General features: G+C 34.1%; 2 protein-coding genes across 4 annotated transcripts; one reads left to right on the forward strand and one right to left on the reverse strand.

Moving 5' to 3' along the window:
* Positions 1-2,772: 2,772 nt before the first annotated feature.
* LOC143183716 (transmembrane protein 205) lies at positions 2,773-17,179 on the forward strand. 3 transcript variants are annotated; one of them, XR_013002647.1, is made up of 5 exons: positions 2,773-3,220; positions 14,031-14,224; positions 14,342-14,505; positions 14,609-15,741; positions 17,052-17,179. XR_013002647.1 is itself a non-coding variant. In XM_076385393.1 (4 exons), exons 1-4 carry the CDS (start codon positions 2,949-2,951, stop codon positions 14,894-14,896), a joined length of 918 nt encoding a protein of 305 aa, XP_076241508.1. In that variant the 5' UTR covers positions 2,773-2,948; the 3' UTR covers positions 14,897-15,797. The 3 variants fall into 3 exon arrangements, 1 of the variants encoding a protein (XP_076241508.1); XR_013002648.1 differs by lacking the exon at positions 17,052-17,179 and having other exon boundaries at positions 14,609-15,313; positions 15,401-15,797; XM_076385393.1 differs by lacking the exon at positions 17,052-17,179 and having other exon boundaries at positions 14,609-15,797.
* Positions 15,973-18,918, reverse strand: Wap (DDB1 and CUL4 associated factor wap). The gene is made up of 4 exons (XM_076385392.1): positions 18,779-18,918; positions 18,160-18,433; positions 17,518-18,070; positions 15,973-17,442 (listed from the first exon to the last, which is right to left on the reverse strand). Exons 2-4 carry the CDS (start codon positions 18,410-18,412, stop codon positions 17,208-17,210), a joined length of 1,041 nt encoding a protein of 346 aa, XP_076241507.1. The 5' UTR covers positions 18,413-18,433; positions 18,779-18,918; the 3' UTR covers positions 15,973-17,207.
* Positions 18,919-18,959: the final 41 nt, after the last annotated feature.

Raw genomic sequence — 18,959 nt, forward strand, 5'->3', positions numbered from 1 at the left:
GTACCCCTTGTAATAATGTGTAAAGTGGCAGTCGACGTGTTAATGAAATATCTTTCCGAAAATAACATCGTCCTGTTACCTTTTTCTTTTCTCACCTCCCTTATTTGATGGCTGATCCTTAAACCGTTTTACGACTAGAACGTCGGTTATTTTATTCACGTTGCTAGACATCAGTATGCATACCCTGATCAAAATAGTTACAGGATTATCTGCTGCAATAATTTTAATTAAGATTTTTAACACGTTCGCTATTATCACCACGTATTATTTATTTGTAACGATGACATAACCCAAAAATTAGAATTTGTAGAACACGAGATAATGCAGTCTTTCGGTGCAAGAATTGTTCTTTCTATGATAATAACACAGAAACAGAACATTTTTTAATTGTTGTCTGCCATTACAGTACAACCTCGATTATCTGAATTATTTGACGCGGGACATGGGTGTTTGGATAATAGGACGTAAAGTAAAATGTGGTGTGTCGTCGATTCCTTTTCTAATTCACTATTGTAGGTACATGTTAATATTGTAAGCTCGATCTTTATATGACACACATACTGGACACTGTGGGGAATCGTTAACAAGAGAAAGAAAAATGGCAAGGTCTACCAAGGTGGTTTTCATTTCATAAAGAGACGTATCAACCGATTAGAAGTTCGTTCTCACTTGTCAGTGACAAAGTGTCTGCGTCGTCCTCGGATTTCAAAGTCAAATTATACATTCGTGGCAGTGTCGGTGTGAAAAGTGTCCAACGTTGGGACGATTGATGAAAGGCCAGTGTAAAAACACATCTATTGCTCGTCGGTTGTAACTCATCATATAAAGTCAGATGATTGAAAAAACAGTAATTGCTGGATATAATGCAGATTTGGTGTGCAGTCGATGCTGCACCCGGTTTCAACCGTTTCTGCTTATGTCTTTTTCTCATTCTTCTTCGCCTTCGGAACTTTGGCACCACTTGAATAATGCATCGCCCCTTTATCGAATGTCATCTCGCGTTTTTCTCTCAAATGCTTACATACAAAATAGAGCATGAAGGAAGCAGGAAAAGTAAGACGGCGAAGATGTAGGGGCAGTAATATTGCACAGTCGGTGCAATGTAAATTGAAAGAATCATGGAAGGAACGTTGTAGGAAAGACAAATATGTCACAATAGTATTCTTAAAATAGAAAAGATTATAAAGACGTTATGTACACTCCAATTCATTTTTTATCAATTTCTAAATACGCTTTATTTACATTAATTTCTACACTTTATATCTTGAATAAGTAACAGGAAAAAATTGTTAATTTATTACACATTATTGCGGTTGCTATTTAGCATTTGGTTGAATATCGATTTAATTCTATAATAACTCATTTTAAACAGTTCGATGTATTAGAAACTATTTTTTGTAAATGATCAACACTGAGCGATGTTTCTTCCATTTCTCTTTAGCATTTATATTGTTTTCTGTGAAGATCTCTTTTCTTGACCTACCTTTATTAGAAAATCATTATTTCTATTTCTCCTATGTTTTTCTAATACTCAATCAATATTATTTAAATACAATTTTTTATTGCAAAATATTTTCGATGACGCACGTGAGGTTGCATTAGAAGGACTATAACCTTTCCTACAATTGTATCGTGCAATCGCGTACGATTGATCAAGACGTGTCAACTTCTTGATAATATATTTAAATGTAATCTGGTTTTCATTTTTCCTTTTTGCGACTAATTCAAACAACATTCGCAATTCTCTTTCGTTTCAGTTTTTTTACGGTTAAAAATAGAAAAATGAATCATATTTTCCCAATGATATAGCAATCCTCTATGCAACGAGACAATTTTGAAATCGTTATTTAGTCGCGATATATTTCCGGTTCAAATTTTCCTCCTTTCGAATTCCTCACTGTATTCCATGCGCTAAATCGATTACACAATTTTGTGAGTGCTCGTCCTTGATTCGATAACGTTATCGATTCTAATACAATCGAAATTTTGATCCTAATCGTTTTTTGTCAAATCGACGGCACCATCTCGATTAGGGCAGTATTTATAGTTTTGGATGCCTTGACGTAATATTGTTACGAAGTCTAATTCAGTTAATCAAGTTATTACAAATTCTTTTTTAATTAAACATGAAACTATATTTAATTAAACATGAAATAATAATACTACTCTTTTTTAAATTTATTAAAAATAGTAGTTCACATTTCCATAATAATTTATTTAGTAAAATAAAAATAACATATTAGTATATATATGTATGTGCTTTAAAAAAGGCATAAACTAAAAAAAATTCAAATTTAAATTAGAAAAAAGTAATAACTAAACATCCCAGTTAAAATAAATACATATGTCATATTAAGAAGCTAAAACAACGAAATACATTTCAAGGAATTTTTCTACACTAGTTTCTTTTTCATATTATTATTTGTAAAGAGTAAGGTTTTAAAATGTGTCCTCTTAGAGAATGAGACTTCAACTTGTGCCTAATGCGCCTTATGGTAAACGTAACCCTGATCTCGATATAATTTAAATTTAAAACCGCGCAAAAAGTACGACTCGCAATTGACATTGCATTAATTGAAAGTACATCGAATTTTGCAGCGATGAAGAAACATCTTCACAGATCACTGAACTCATCCCTCGTGAATTCAGGGTTTCTCGAATGGCAAACCCTTTCGATCGCTGGATCCCGTGATTGGTCGATCGTGGATCGCTGGTGGGGAGGTATAAAAAGGTTTACATCCACGGAGCGGCGCACTGTACGACAGCATAAGTTCACGTGAGCCACGGTCGCGCCACGATCGTCCAAATTATTTTCTGGAACGAATTTTCAAATTTGACCACGATTACCGCGTGTAATCTATAGAGACACGATCTCGTCACGTTTCGGGATAAAATTTCTCTTACTGTTTCCTAGTTACGCGCGTTCACGCTAAGCGAAGCCAGGAGCCATGTGTGTGCGAACGCCGATCGGTACCGAAACCTGCGAGCCGGTAGTAGTGCATAACCCTCAAAACAGCAAATTACAAAAGGCGAAAGAAAAGTACATGAAATTACATGACGAGCTGTTGGCGAAAGAGCTGGAGATCGAGCAGATGAAAACTCAAGTCTTCATACCAGAACTAGCCGATGACATCTTGAAGGCCAGCACCTCTAACTACAGCACGTTCTTGAAAACGTTGTCCAAATACTACGAAACGATACAACAGACTAAATTCTTCAAGTGAGTATCCGATATTCTTTTTGTTTTTTTTTTGTTTCGTTGGATTCAGCTTCGATGCAAGAGGAGTCGACAATTTAGATAGAGGAAAGAAAGATTGACCACGAATCTTCCCTCTCCCGGTTTGTCACATTCCTCTGACTGTCGAGCCAGTTCGCAACCAGGTAGAAAGTATCGCTACAATTAGCGAAAACAAAAGTGTGACTAGGGCGATGATTGATTGATTTGATGAAAGGGATAGAAGTTTGTCGCTCTCTTATTTTTTTGATGATTCTTTGGTTTTAGTGTTTCAGTAGTAATGGGATTTTTCTAGTAGTAGTAAAGTGGGGTACTAGTAAAATGTAATACTAGTGAGACACTAGTAGAATTTATACTAATGAAGGACTAGTAAAGTATCTATTAGTGAAATATCAACTAAATAGTAAAATATGTTAGTAAAGTATGCTATTAAAATTTATTAGTGAAATATATATTAGTAAAATATATACTAGTAAAGCACTAGTAAAGTACATAGCGCTATTTTGCACTAAATGTACTAATATACTAATGAAATATATATATACTAGTGCAGCACTAGTGAAACATTAGTATATATTTTATTAGTATTACAAATTTTATTTGAAAGATAAACAATATATCAATCAAAAAATCAATCACGCATAATTTTCTACAACTCGTTTTTACTAGGTCAATTCGCGTTAAGTAATCCATGTGAACGTAACGTGTCGATAATATTTAATTTTATTTAGATCGCACAGAAATATAAATTCATTTTGATACATGTCGAACGAAGTGCTCTGTAAACTTTCCACGTTACATTTCGCTGCGGGAAACTAACTTTAATATTCAATCAATAAATTCGAGAATCAAATAAAGTTTCGTTACAAAATGGACGAGTTCGTGGACAAAGTTGGGACTTTAGACGGAGATTAAAAATTTGAATATCTGACAGGGGATAATTAAATGATACTACGTTGTACGCCGATCAACAGTAATTGCTTAAAGTCGTCAGATAGAATCTTTTATCGTTGAAAAGATTTAGAGTGATCGTAAATCACGGGGAGTCTAACAAAATCGTAGATGCACACGTCGAAAGGAAGGAAGTCATTGGCATGATTTACGTACGTTGACCGTTATCGTGTAACAGATAATTGTAACATATTCTATCGGCTGTTTTTTTTTGCCGATATAATCATACTCGTGAAGCCTTCTCGCTGATAAGACCCGAAATCGCGAAGTGTACATACACGAAATATTTTCCATTTCAAATATGTGAAAAGTTGAATTTTCAAACCTGTTACAACTCCTAAGATTACAAATTTCAAATTTTCACTTGGTCCAACTTATATCACCTCTAGTTACAGCTTATTTTTATCATCCTAAGGAAAGGGAAAGAAAACGGTATGTCGCTTAAATATCCCCGTTACTTCTATGAAAGTCGCCATTAGGCAAAAGCGCTATACTGTATAACTTTTATTACCTTGAAAAGCATCAGAGGGATAGGAATGGTACCGTAACGGTACAATTGTGTCGAAGAATTTAAAATAGGTGTTATCGTTACGATTTGTAATAATATGAAGGGAAAAAATGAAGGAAACGTGAAAATTCAAGGCACATTAGTGCGTGCAAAATGCTACGTGACTACACGCTTGAATGAGAATGGCACCCTGCACCAACTTGCACGCTGGTTGGCGCATTAATAAACACGATTTGATCTCTGGCAGGAAAAGATGCGATGAAGCGAACGACACGTGTCCCAGTTACATTTTACCTACAGAAGATAATGTTTTAACAGTTTTCATCGTATCTATTGCGCAATGATTGAAGAGAATTGCGTTGATAATATTTGACTATTGAACGTCTTAAGTGAACAATTCGCACACTGTATATTATTATTAATCTACAGGTTCATTAGTTGGTGCAATTACATTACTTAATCACTATTGTTTAAGTCGTTTTTTGAATTTCTTTAATTATACATACATGAAAATGGTTCACAGTAATTATGTCACTATTTATGTAACTTTCAATGTAGTCTATAGTTATCTATTCTAATTTCCATGCTTAAAATACGAAGTTAACAATAAAAAGATAACTTATCTTACATAGATGTCGTCTAGTGTGAAGTTCAATTCCACTATTAGAAGCAAGAACAATTTAAAATAAGGTGAATCGTAAATCTAACGAGAATCAGATTCTTTCGCGATATAATTTTCAGTCAGTATGTTTGTTTGACAAATATATAATAGACTTTAAACAAAATTTGAATCACTATATATCCAGACTCTTATTCCTGACGTTTATTGATCCTAGCTGAGCTTTTGATCTATTTGCGGGTACTTCTAAACATTGCTCCTAGCTTTCATCTCGTCTACGTTAAAACTTTATATTTGCACCTACGATGATATTTAGAGCAATGCAATATAAAATATTTTCATTAACAGTGATAATATAGCGATATTGATATAAACGAAATATTAGCTGTAATAATATTAGTATAACTTCAGTATTTGGACCACAGAGCCAGAGTGTATTAAGTCACACTTTTCAAACTTTAGAGAGCAATTAAAGGTGAAAACCTTGTAATTTTCAAACTACTGAAGACATATATATAGGTTTTTGAATAGAGACAGAAATTTATTATTTCATTGTTTGAAACTGAAATTGTGTACTGTATATTGTTGCTTTTAGAAATAAAAAGTAAAGTGGACTTAATATCGTTTGGCTTTGACGATGGACTTAAAATTAATGTGTCTTAACTTAATATTGTATAAAATGTCATTTTTGAAAAAAGTGGATTTACCACTCTATCTTTGGAGTTCAAATATTTTCCCTTTGATGTCCCTAACAAACACGCTACTGCTGAACGTGTACGTGTAAAAATGTACACTGTCGACTTTCTATCAGCTTTAGAGTTTCTCGTGTACGCAGCAAAGTTCGATGTAAATTCGAATTTGCATAGTGCATACATGTACCAAAGCGTCACGATTACGTCGATGTGCAGTTAAATTTTTCGTGTTTGGGTTTTTAAAGTGCATTCACTTGCGACTAAAATTAGCCACATTAAACAATAACGTGAATCTCACAGGTGATTCTCGACACGTGAGTACCAGATTCTTGGAATCTGACGTCCAACGCATGCGTAAATGAGAGTCGGAGCGGCATACAGGTCACTGATTCGCCGTGCGCGCGAAAAGGACACATGACAAGATATCATCGTAATTACATAATTGAAATGCAAATTCGATAACAGAATGACGTAACAGAAAATTAGATAAGAATATGAACTTTCTTTTTTACAAAATTAATAAGTTCACGATTCATAAAAAAAAGAGTAATTCAGCCCTATACAGTATTCAGGAAATCCATACTTTCGTAGAATTATTAAAAATATTTTAATACGAAATTCAGAAAGAATCTAATAATAATATCGTGTGGGAGCATCGTTCGAATTGTCTTGAACCACATATAGGTCATACGATTGTGAATATGTTAATAAAAAAACGTAAATTTGGTTCGAGCATATACACAGACTGTTCTATAATATATGAACACAACTAATTTGCATCACTTGGCAATTAGACGATACACTTAACATAAATTAATTTCTTTGCCGTTTATTAACGTAAAACGATTTTCGTAGGGATTATTTTTAGACTCGTTTAAAATTTGAAAATAGGACGTCAACATGTTTGGCCGGTTTTCAAGTTCAAAAATACACTTCTGACAAAAAATAATGTAGTCATATGATACAAAGAAAAAATCGTTACAGTCTTCTCCAACATTGAGGAAAAAACGTGATATTCATTTAAGAATTTCCAAAGTTTTTTTACGGTTTCCTAATCTTTTCATTGACGTCAGTTGTCTTTCTAGAAGTCATTAAGGCTTCCGAAAGGTGAACGTCATTAACCATTAATCATAAACCACGGTAATAAAAGTTTACACTTTTTAGATAAAGTGAAAGTAAGACGTTAGTAGAAAAATGTGTACATGAAATGAAGTAAGCATAATGTTCGGTAGTTTTCACAATAATTAAGTTAGTCTTCAATTATTAATTTTATACTTTAATCACATAATTAGATTTGAGTAAAGTATACAGAGTGGTCCCCTTAAATAAGGTCATCTTACATATCTATTCCAATTGTGATGATATAAAAGATATTTTATTTGAGACTTTGAAAACAGCATTCCTTACAGTATATTAGTACCTCGATATTATCCAAATTGTATGTAAAATACTTGTTGTGTCATCATGATTAGAAAATGGGATATTTAAGTAGCCTTATTTAAGTGAACCACCCTGTAGTTTACTAAAAACTTCAATCTCATCTTTATATTCAAATCTGTTTTCTTGAACAAATTTTTGAATATCTTTGAGTAGATATGTGTGGAATCTCTGGGATCCCCAGTTCTCAATCGAAATATTATTGTTTTCTCTTTCCTGGCCATGTCGTTCTGTAGGAACAGTAAATCTTGGTCCCCTTGGGTATGGTTTTAGTTTTTGGTATGGTAAATAATTCTGTATCTACTCTTCAACTTGAGACCATGACTCAACTCCAGTAGCAAATCCAAGCGAGAAATCTCTACAAAATCTTCGTTCGAAAGATCGCCTAATTTGATAAAAGGCAGGAATGATTTATCACGTCAAAAAAAAAAAAAAAAAAAAGAATTCCTACTGTCGTCACATCGATCTCCGTGACAGCGTCCTTTAACTTTGTATCTGACTCACGAAAAAATCCCGAACTACATATTTGTAGGCAGAAGTCTCAGATCACCAGAATTATTCATGAACCCCGAGGCCTGAGAGGTTTTTCGGTGGGCGCCAATTTCATAAGAAATGGCAGGTAGTTGCAAAGGAATCTTAATGGCAGTACATCGAACATCTGGTCGAGGGAGTTTAAGCTCTGGCGCTCGCTCAAGAGACACATTTTACATTTACAGAGGGGTTGAAAGCGACGATGTGCAATAGTACGTGCGTCAACGTCGTCCATCCGTCGTCGACGCCTTCGCCCCAAAATACGATCATGCAGTACGAACGGATGTCGTCTCATATTCGTTCAAATACACCCGTCAATTCCAAACTCTGCCAAAGGCAGCAGAAGCAGATGATAAATCATCTTAATCATGTTATTGTACAAAGAAAAACAAAATTGAGCGATGTCGTAAATTAATGAAGTATATAGGATGATATCGCATTGTGTCTTAAGAGGTATTCTGGTCTAGACGCTAATTTTTTAAGTCTTTTTGAGGAATTAGATAGTTTTGTATTAAGCGTTTCCTATCTACTAATATTTAAAGTGTACCAATTACTTTTTTCAAACGACAGTAATCAAAATTATACGAGCTACGTGTCCTTGTACAATGTCCTTGTATCTTATTGGCTGACCTCTTCTTTTTTACTATGGCTACAGCCATGGTGTGAATCACACAGCGTGCAGAGTTCTTAAAAAAATTGCCAAAAAAGTCTTAAAAAATAAGTATGTAATTAGAATACCTTCTTAAGTCTACTTTCACCTTTACATTTTTTGGATTTATTAGCTTGCTACACTTCAAAATTTAAAATACTACTTCGGGGAATAGATCCTACTATACATTTTAATGTGTTGACTTCACTGACATCACAGCTAACAATGAAACAGGCAACAAGCAGTAACCTATATTCCTGTCAATAAAAATGTGAAATATAGGCCATCATAAAATTTCTCATTGCTGCTCCAATGAGAATGTAGCTTAGTATTTGCATTTTTAGTTATCGCCTGGTGGAAGCCAGTAGGGATCTCCTAACTTTGTCAAAGCTTTCTCAATTTCTGGTGACCGAAAATACCAATCGAAGTCACGAAACGAGTTCTCCTCGTTAAAATATTATAAAATCCCCCCTTGTGCTTTCTATAAGGATGCAACCTAATATTTGCATATTTAAATATCGCTGGCTGAAAATCGCCAAAGGTCTCCGTCTCCTAACTTAGTCGAAGCTTTTCCAAGTTTCTGGCAGTCGAAAATAGCAATCGAAGTCACGAAATGAGTGTTACTCGATCATTCTCAGATATCTCGAGCCGATAAAATCTGATTTCGATTCGCGCGTACAAAGTGCAGGGACGCATTGTTTGATCGGTGTCGGTTAAATCGGGATGGCAAATGCAAGGCGCGTTGCGTTGGTGCAATCGAAGCGATGGCCTGCGTGCCATCTCGCACGTTTTCCAGGCGCCTCTTGATAACTGGCTCATAATGCCCTGGGTATACTGTATATCAGCAGACTTGCATGCTTTAACAGCGGAGCTCGGACGCATTCACGCGTCGAATTACGACCGTGCGCCTGGGACTGGCCACTCGGTGGTTCCCTTTCACGGGTGAATCCCTTTGGAACGAGAAAAATGAGTGAACCACAAGGACGCAATATTTGAAATCCGTTTTCTGTGGCGCGACGGAGCAAATGTGCTATAAAGGCACCAAAATATAGAAAACGTGATGACTAGACTGCACATATTCATGAAAATTCAGATTTTTAGGATGAAGATTTATTTGCTCTTCGGAAAGAATATTGAAGATGTAGTTTGAATATTGTAGATATTTTTATAAATATAGATAAATGCGTAAATATTTAGTTTAGTGAAGATATTCTTGCTATTCTGCTGTAGTGATTTAGTCGGCTGAATTAAGTGGATTATTATTTTGATTTGCAAGTTGATCTTTCTAAATTGTTAATTTTGAGATTGTAGGGAGTTTAGAGGAAGTGGGTGATCTGTTACAAGAGAAAAAAATCTTCGTCTGATCTCGAATCGCGTCGCCAATAATTGATGTGAGAGAATTGTCGCTGACCGTGCAATGATCCTGAATGATTGACGTAATCACGAAACACGGTGAATAATGCTACTGCATCCAGACAGCTGTTATCAATGATACTGCATATGCACTTTCATCGACGCGTCATTGATAATCGCTGTTCTTGCCTGTTCGTGGTGCTGAGATAATTCTTTATATTTATAAAGAGATCGTTGCTTTAATTAGAGTATTTGTCAATTGTTAAATTTTATTGGAAGCCACGTTGGACCTAAACAATTTCAACACTAGGAGGTCGCGTTAGGTTTCAATGACTTCAAACTAACTATATGTTCCTCTTATAACGAAGACACTAGACACTAGATGAAAGGATGATATGTATAGGTCCTGCCCATTACAGTTAAATGATTCGTCACACGTTCTGAACTATGATTGATCGACGTGTGTGTCTTCGCGATATCAAGTGTGTCCAATTGCGCTTCGTAGCAAAATTACCACCCGCGCGTTTTGAAGTGGTCGAATTACACGTGATACATTCGTCTTTGTATCGTTCCCTTTAGATGCGACCAATTCAGACTCGACTTCCTGCTCACTGAATTTTTTCGCCATAGATTCTTATGACTATATTTCCAGTCACTTCAAGTTTTCTTCCTTTTTTCAAGGCTTTTACTTTCCTTGAAATGTTTGCTCCATTTCTTCTTTCTTTCAGTGATAAGAAGTTTAACATTTTACTCATCTTATTTCTTTGTGTGGAAACGATGATACATTTTTCCTTGATTTCTTCTTTCCTCCATTCCTGCATCTTTCCTTTCCTCTGCCGAAACGAAGACTAATCTTTTCTTCATATTGAAATTTTTCTTGCTTTCATCTCTTCTTTTCTTCACTGAAAGGAAGACTAATATTTGTTCTTTATCTGTTAATTTTTTGTTCGTTTCTTCATTGAAACGTAGACCAATATTTTCCCAATTTCTTCTTTTCTTCATATCTTTAGTATTACGTATACAGGTATAAGTTGCATACGTGATGATATGGTACAGCATCCTCGAAGACGACCACTAAACCACACGTAATGTACACCGACCAAGAAAGTCTCAGAGATAATATAAAATAAAACATGCAAAAGGCTTATCTACCCGTTGACTGAGAAATAAGCATACAAGAATAGGAAGAAAACTTTCCATAGACTTACGTTCTTGTTGGGATAAATCGTGACCTCCTTTCTTTAACCGTTGCTAGTATGCTCGTGTCTTCTGTAATATTATACGCCTTGTAACCGATAAAAGAATTAGTAGGTTCATATAGAAAGTGGATCCCAGGGAAACAGTAGTCAGTAGTCAGTCGTTTAATTATGTTAATGAAAAAAGAAATATAAAATAACTATTAGTTTTAGATACTATAAAGAGTTGCAGAAACATTCTGTTCTGTTATAGTTATGCGGAAAATAAACATCTTAAAGAAATAAGATAAGACAACACCTGCAAATTTTTTACCCCAGAAACGATCAAAAAGTTCCTTTTATTGTTTTCTGATACGAGGTCTCTATTAAGAGATATGATTATAATCTTCGGTACACAAGTTTCGAGTACACAACGTTTAAATAACAGTAAATCATGTGATTGCACGCATGCGCTACCATTAGGTTTGAAATTTAAATAGTATGTGCCCGGAAGTTGCACATCGCAAGTTTAATTACTCATATTTAGATACTGATCATTTTTTAGTGAATGCCAGTAAACTATTAACTTCTTCTAAACTGAGAAATTCACATACTTCATGATTTTTGGAAACTAAATTACAAAATCAATATTTTTATCGAATAGGTTATCTTCAGGAGGATTAGGTCTCTTTTAATGCTAACTGATCTGAATACATGAGATATTTTAACAGTAATTGTCTTTGGTTTAAAGCGGCTGAGTATCAGCACACGCCTATGTAACTTTCGTTAGTGGAGAAGTGATGCAACCAGTCTATCGGCTACGTGCGAATTGATTACACCGATATGGCAGCAGGCCTACAGTAAATATTGACTGCTCTCAACTTTGCACTGGCAGTCCTTGTGCAAATATGTTTTATGCTTATATAGAGTGTCACGACAATGAGCCCGTGTCACATTTTCCGAATGTCACATGTCGCGTCGTTACGTGACACTGAACTCGAATGCTATTTATCTTGATCCTCATATTTTCGACTTTTATTTCGCACAGTGTCGCAATGCAGGCCGACAACGTTATCTTAGGAAAAGACTAATTAGCAAATTCAACGTGTCTGCAACAGGAAAATGTTTACTCTAAGTTGGCGAGACTAAACGTTTTGAAATAATCGCCCAGTCTTTCCTCATCTATGCTTTCATCTAACATTGATTACAGTATAATAAAGCCTCTCATATCTGAGCCCTACTTAGCTGAATACGCTAATATCTGAACGTTCTGTTATGCAAACAAAATGTCTGCTATACGTATACTTTTCCATATTTATAGTACCAAGTGTGTACAATGTACATACGTTTTCCTTTGATGAAAATGATAATAGTAACAATGATATCGTGCGTATCAATTTTACAGAAGCTGAAACAGCAAATGAAAGTGATCATGCGCCTTCTGACATCATCGGAATTTTTCTCTCACTTTCTTCTCGATCTTGCCTCTGCAGAATCAAACAAGTTTGTCTCAGGGATGTATCGAATTATTACTATTATAATAAAAGAGAATTCTATAAATAGTTATGACGATAGTGCTTTAATTAATTGGCTCCACTTGAGACTCAAATCTCAAGTACCCTCTTGAAAGCTAAATCTTTTCTTCTTTTTTTCTTTCCCTAATTTTCTTAATGTCTTTTATTCTTCATTGAAACGAAGATGCATATTTTCTTCATCTCTTTATTTCTCTGTTGAAATGAAGAAGTATATTTTCTTTATTTTGCAATTTGCTTTCTTCATTAAAACGAAGGTGACTATTTTCATCTTTTCATTTTTTCTTTACTTTATTGAAACAAAGAAACATTTCTCCATTTCTTCATCTCTTCAATCTTAGTAACGGAATAATTCTAGTAAATAAAATCAATTATTTTTAGGAATCACTTATTAAATCATATAAAAGTTCGAGTCTTCGTCGATTTTCTACTGTATTCTTATTCTCGGTATGTTTCATCCATTTACAAATATTTCCTCCGTAATTGTCTCTTTTCACCCATTTGTTCTTCGCTGTAGACCTTGCGGCACGATACCTCATCAGGTCTTCACACTGTCTGCCGTTTGAGACGATGTGGCCGCATGAGTATCTCGTGAATCGAACTTAACGGAGAAACCGGATTTGATAATGAGTCGCAGTCACGCGAGTCCTGTGTAAACTATATCGGTAACGATGCTGCTATATACCTATGTTCGCTCAATTTTCGATTCAATCTCTGCCACTCAATGGCCCCATTACGCAATTTCTCCTTTCCTCAAAACATATAACGTAAATGAGAAAAACAGTCTTAGACTTGGATAGGAAATCCCCTGCTGGGGTTCATTTACTTGGAGAACTGGTGGTTTCAGACTCACTATGAATTATATTTGACTTGTACCGTTTCCTCCATTTCACATTTTCCTGTTGCACTTTATTGAAATATTTTTTGCTACAAAAGTTTAATTACGTATTAAAAATATTATAGGCAGTAAAAATGGAAAGATAAATTCCAATGCATCCGCAAGAATTTGTCCATCGATAACTATTCATTATTTCAAATGGAGGTCTGCGATGTGACTGGCTCGTACAACATTCGTTGTTCGAATCTTAATTAGGGATATCAGAGATACTTGAATACTAATGGAGAATTCGTTTCCACGGAAGACCGTAATAACACTAATGGTCGCCCTGGAATCTGAAATTAATTGTTACGTTATGCCATATTATCAATTTATTACATTTTACATTATTTAGAAGTGTCACCAATGTGTAACTAGTCTGCTCAATAATACTTAGAACTCCTTACATAAACTGTTATATCTTTTTTATTGAAATAAAAAAATAAGTGGAGTTTCTTCTTTTTTTTACAGAATTCTGTTTCACACGACACAACCCGCTCATGTAATAATGATTGCAGCAGTCCTATGCGTGACATCAGCACTTGTTCCCACAAAAGATAGAGTACAAGTTCCTGGACATCCTCACTCCAGAGCAACCTCGTTCATTTACCTCGCTTCCTTTGTGATGCATCTTGGTGCCCAAATTTGGATGACTTTTGTCTCAGGTAATTCGTTGACGAATCAGAATATGTAGATGTATTGTTAATAGTTAACATCTATAAAACTGTTTTGTAAAAATATTTTACAATATCTTGTTACTATATAAACTATTGTCATTGCAGGTCTCTCCTTATATTTTGCATTACCAAGACATACGTTTGGCGAGGTGCAACGCATCCTATTTCCCAGATATTTTACCATCAACGCGTGTCTTAGTCTTATTACTCTTCTTATTTTTGTCAAGCATCATCCAACACATACATGGGATACTGAAATAACGACCCAGGTTTGTACTCGTATTGAAATGACAATATTATTAATAGTTTATTTAAGTCAATTTTTAATTTCTTTACATTTTTATAAAAACGTAATAATTAAAATATTTTCAGGTGTGTGCCATGTCTAGTGCTTTTTTCCTAGAGTTGTTAATACGATTGTATCTAACACCGCCACTTTTGCAACTCATGGTGAAGAAGAACAGTCTGGAGCGTGCTGCTGGAGTTGGCAATGAGATTGGTCGCCATAATCCTGGACCATTAAAACATTGTCCTCATTATTTAAAAATTCACACAGCTTTCCGACGCATCCACGTTTACATTGCTATGGGAAACATGCTAACTATGGGATGTACCGTGATGCACCTCCATTATATAGCCAGTAAATTATGCGTTCTTTAAGAACGTTCGTAATAAAAGATAATATTAATTTTGATAGACGTATGCACGTGTTCAGTCTCGAAAATAGCGTGTACTATTTCGCCAATACATTTGAGGAGAACACTAGTTTAACTCATTTAGTGTTCGAGCCTATAAGAGACATTTTATGAATTTTAATTTTTGTGAGATTCTAAACGGGAAACTGAAAACTGATGATTGTGTGCCAAAATATGCTCATTAAGATGAATGATAATATCAAAACTGAACTTGATCTATATGCTCTGTAGAACGAGTATTCATTGCTACTTCTTCACCATTTTATCGCGAGAAATTTATAATTCTAAATGTTAGGAGCATTCAAATGAAGAACATAACTTCTTAATTTATTATAAACGCGATGCATTAATTATAATAAAGGTTCGAAGAACGACAATCAACGTAAGTTGCATTTTAACGTTTATCCGCGAGAGAATGTTGATCTATTAATATTGTTGATTGTTAATCACATCTTTTTTTATTTTCTAGAAAAGAGCAATGTGCGTTTTTATGGATTGCATGCGTGCTCTTGGATAAAATTATGAAAAAAATATAATTTTATTTGAGGAATGAGTTAAATGAAGTATGATTGGGAGTGATGGTGCACGCATTTATATATTTTTTAATACAAATGTACGCAAAATTTCAATAACTGTTCTAAGAGCCTTGAGACAATAATTTTTGCCAAAGTTTATTATAAATTATTCTTAGCAGTACTTTTATAAATGTATTTGATCTAGTTCAATGTAAATATTTATTGATGTTACATACTGATATGAAAAATGAAAATTTGGGCATAACATGAATAAAATCACTGATCATACTGACAGGTAATGACAAGCTTACTCTGTATCAGAGTTAATAATATTTATTAAAGTAGCGGTAGTATGTATAATAGTATAATTTTATATCTATGCGAAATTATCAGATATTTTATTGCAAACGAATAAGAGATTATTATCAAAAATTAATGTATTGGTTAATATTCTGACTCGTGTACTCGCATTTCATTATTGTAAATAATACATGTCGTTCATTGTATAATTGTAAATTATATGATACTTTAGACACAGTAATACAAATTTTGCTTTTTTTTTTTTCAATTTCAACTACATTTGTCATGAATCCTGCCATTTGACTACGAAAAATGTTTCTTAATGATCATACATATTATTAAAGTAATTGCCATTGTATTCATTTAAATCACTGACATATACAAAGAAATTTTTATTACAATTTCATGACATAATGTTACGTCTTTAGAACTTTGAAACCTCGTAAGTATGTAATGATATCACATGAGTTTCTTCGTTAATACTAGTATCACCAATACTACCACTAGAACTTACGTCATTTTATTAAGAGTTTAACGATTTCTTTTCTTATTAAAGTACGAATACATTTATGACAGTCGCATATATTTTGAATGATTCTACAGATTATAGAAAACGTTACAATTATATTCTATTTTCTTCTAAAAAAAATTAAGTGAATATATAAATATAAACATATATACAATTGTATAACGTAATGGATATATTTTATTTTGTTCTATTATATGAAAAATGGTTACCCAAAATTTTCGTTCGATACTTCAAAAATCTGTATCGTTTGACCAAATTTTGATTTCTGGAACCTCATAATCATGGGTATATAGTTACAAAATAAAACACATCGATCACGGTCATTTACATTATTATAAATATACATGTGATTCGTCAGTCTCTATACGTAATATCTTCAGAATACATTAATATTCATCTATCTATTATTGAAGATGTACGAGATCTTATTCAAATTTTATTATTATTTACTACCGTTCAATAAGCTCTCCCAAGTTTCCATTATTTTACTCAATCACGTGTTCATTTCCTTAAAAATCCTGAGAATCTTAAACACATACATAAATACCAGTGGCACAATGATAACACATTGCATTATCATCAAATTAACATGTACACATACTTGATATTTTCAGATCGATCCAGTCTTGTACGTTTCACCCCCTAGTTCTTCAAACCAATCGTATTATTCTCTGATTACAAGACAACTATATCGACATATAGTTTATATCATTCAGGTATTCAAATTATCGATATCGTCAAAAAATAACTAGTATTCGTACATGCTTATTTTACAGGTACAAAAAGGAAATGATAAAATGAATATGGCCAGAGGCAGAAGTCCATATAAATATTAAAACGAAACGATACGATTCAATAATTTTAAGTAACAGTTTGCAAAGGAAACTTCGTTACATATTTAAAAAATCTAAAAATAATAGAAGATACTGCATTTACACTCTAAGGATTTCTGCCGCTTTGTTATAACAAATTGCAATCCAGTCGGGTTGCGTGGCACCCCACTGAATTTGGTTCACTTCCCCTTCCGCAGCTGTGTAAGCGAGAATCGGATCCTCGATAGCTCTTGGCATTTGCTGTATGTCCCATATTAATGCTTGATGATCGTCACCGGCCGTACAAATATGACAAGACGAGTGTGGCGCCCAAGCTATACCATTGACGCTCGCTCTAAAAAACGAAATAATTGAAGAACACATTGAATGCATAATGTGAATACATAAAAAGAATCTTGTGAAACAATACCTGTGATTGTTCAACCTGGCGACCGGTGTACAAGGTACACGGACGTCTAGAATTATTACTTCACACGCATCCATCGCTACTGTTGCAAGATAATTGGGATCCTGTTTATTCCATGCGAGTCTTAACAGCGGCGTATGCTGTGGATCTTCGTATATTATCGTCGAATGTTCCAAATGGCGCAAATCGAACATTCTCACAGAGCCATCCGCGCCAACAGATGCGAACATATCTCGACCACCACCCGCACGACTAAATGCTATATCGTACACTTCCTTGTCATGAGCAATTAACTGCGTTTTAACATGTCCCGTAACCATATTAACGCGACCCAAAACTTGTCCAGTTTCCAACCCCCAGATAGTACATGTTGTATCTATACTTGAAGTGCCAATTAAGTTTGGATCCACTTCATTCCAATCGAAAGATGTAAGAGGTGCACAAAAATCTGAATTTTTATTGTTATTTAGAACACACTCTAAGCGAGTTTCCGGTTCAGCTGCCCTCCATACTCTTAGGTAGTCTCCAGACGTGGCCAAAAGATCAGGAAATAATCCTATAATTTTGTATAAATAATTTTGATGATGTTGTTATCTAAATTGCAGAATAAAATGTTATGAGAACAATAGAGCAATGAAACAATACCTTTGCTATCTGGAATCCACATAATCTTTGTTGTTGGATAAGGATGATCAAAAGTGCTCTTGGCACTGAATTCAGAGGTCTCTTCATCAAGTGAAACTATTTGTACTTTATTGTTATATTCTTCCACAAAACTACCAAGAGCTAAACGAAACCGTTTGTCAGGCCGGACAGACCAGTTCATACTGTACAAGGGCCATGGTGCCTCATATTTGTAGATTTCTTTTCTTTTTGGAGGTACACTATGTAAAGCCATGGTTGCCTTATATATCTACTCCTGAAAGTTATTCAGAAAACAAGAATTAATAAAATACAACTCCATAACACAGAACTGTGGATCAAAATTTTGAACACAGATATCTCGAAAATAAAAGTATTTGACTTATAACATTTTGTTTCATAACTGTATATATAATAAAACATATACAATAATTATAATTAATTACGAGACTTTAATATTTACAATTACAAGGTAACACAATTGTGAATAAAACATTCAGAAACAACGAAATACATAATATAACGTTGGCAGAACAATAATCGGCATAAATATAATAGTATTTCTTGTTTAATTTTGATGTATATTTCATAATATGTAAACAAACAGGTAAATTTTTCTAACCTCAAATCCGAAGCGGTCGAAACACAACCCTTTTCAAACACTGTTTATTTACAAGTTACAAAAATTCATTCCTTCATAATAAACATGTTATCAAGAAAAATATTTCACGCGTATAAATTTCAACTGAACGATGTTAATATTCGAAGCAGTGAGTTTTCTAAAGACATATGTACAATTAACA

The sequence above is a fragment of the Calliopsis andreniformis genome, chromosome 9 (genome assembly GCF_051401765.1).
Source record: "Calliopsis andreniformis isolate RMS-2024a chromosome 9, iyCalAndr_principal, whole genome shotgun sequence".
Lineage (NCBI taxonomy): Eukaryota > Metazoa > Arthropoda > Insecta > Hymenoptera > Andrenidae > Calliopsis > Calliopsis andreniformis.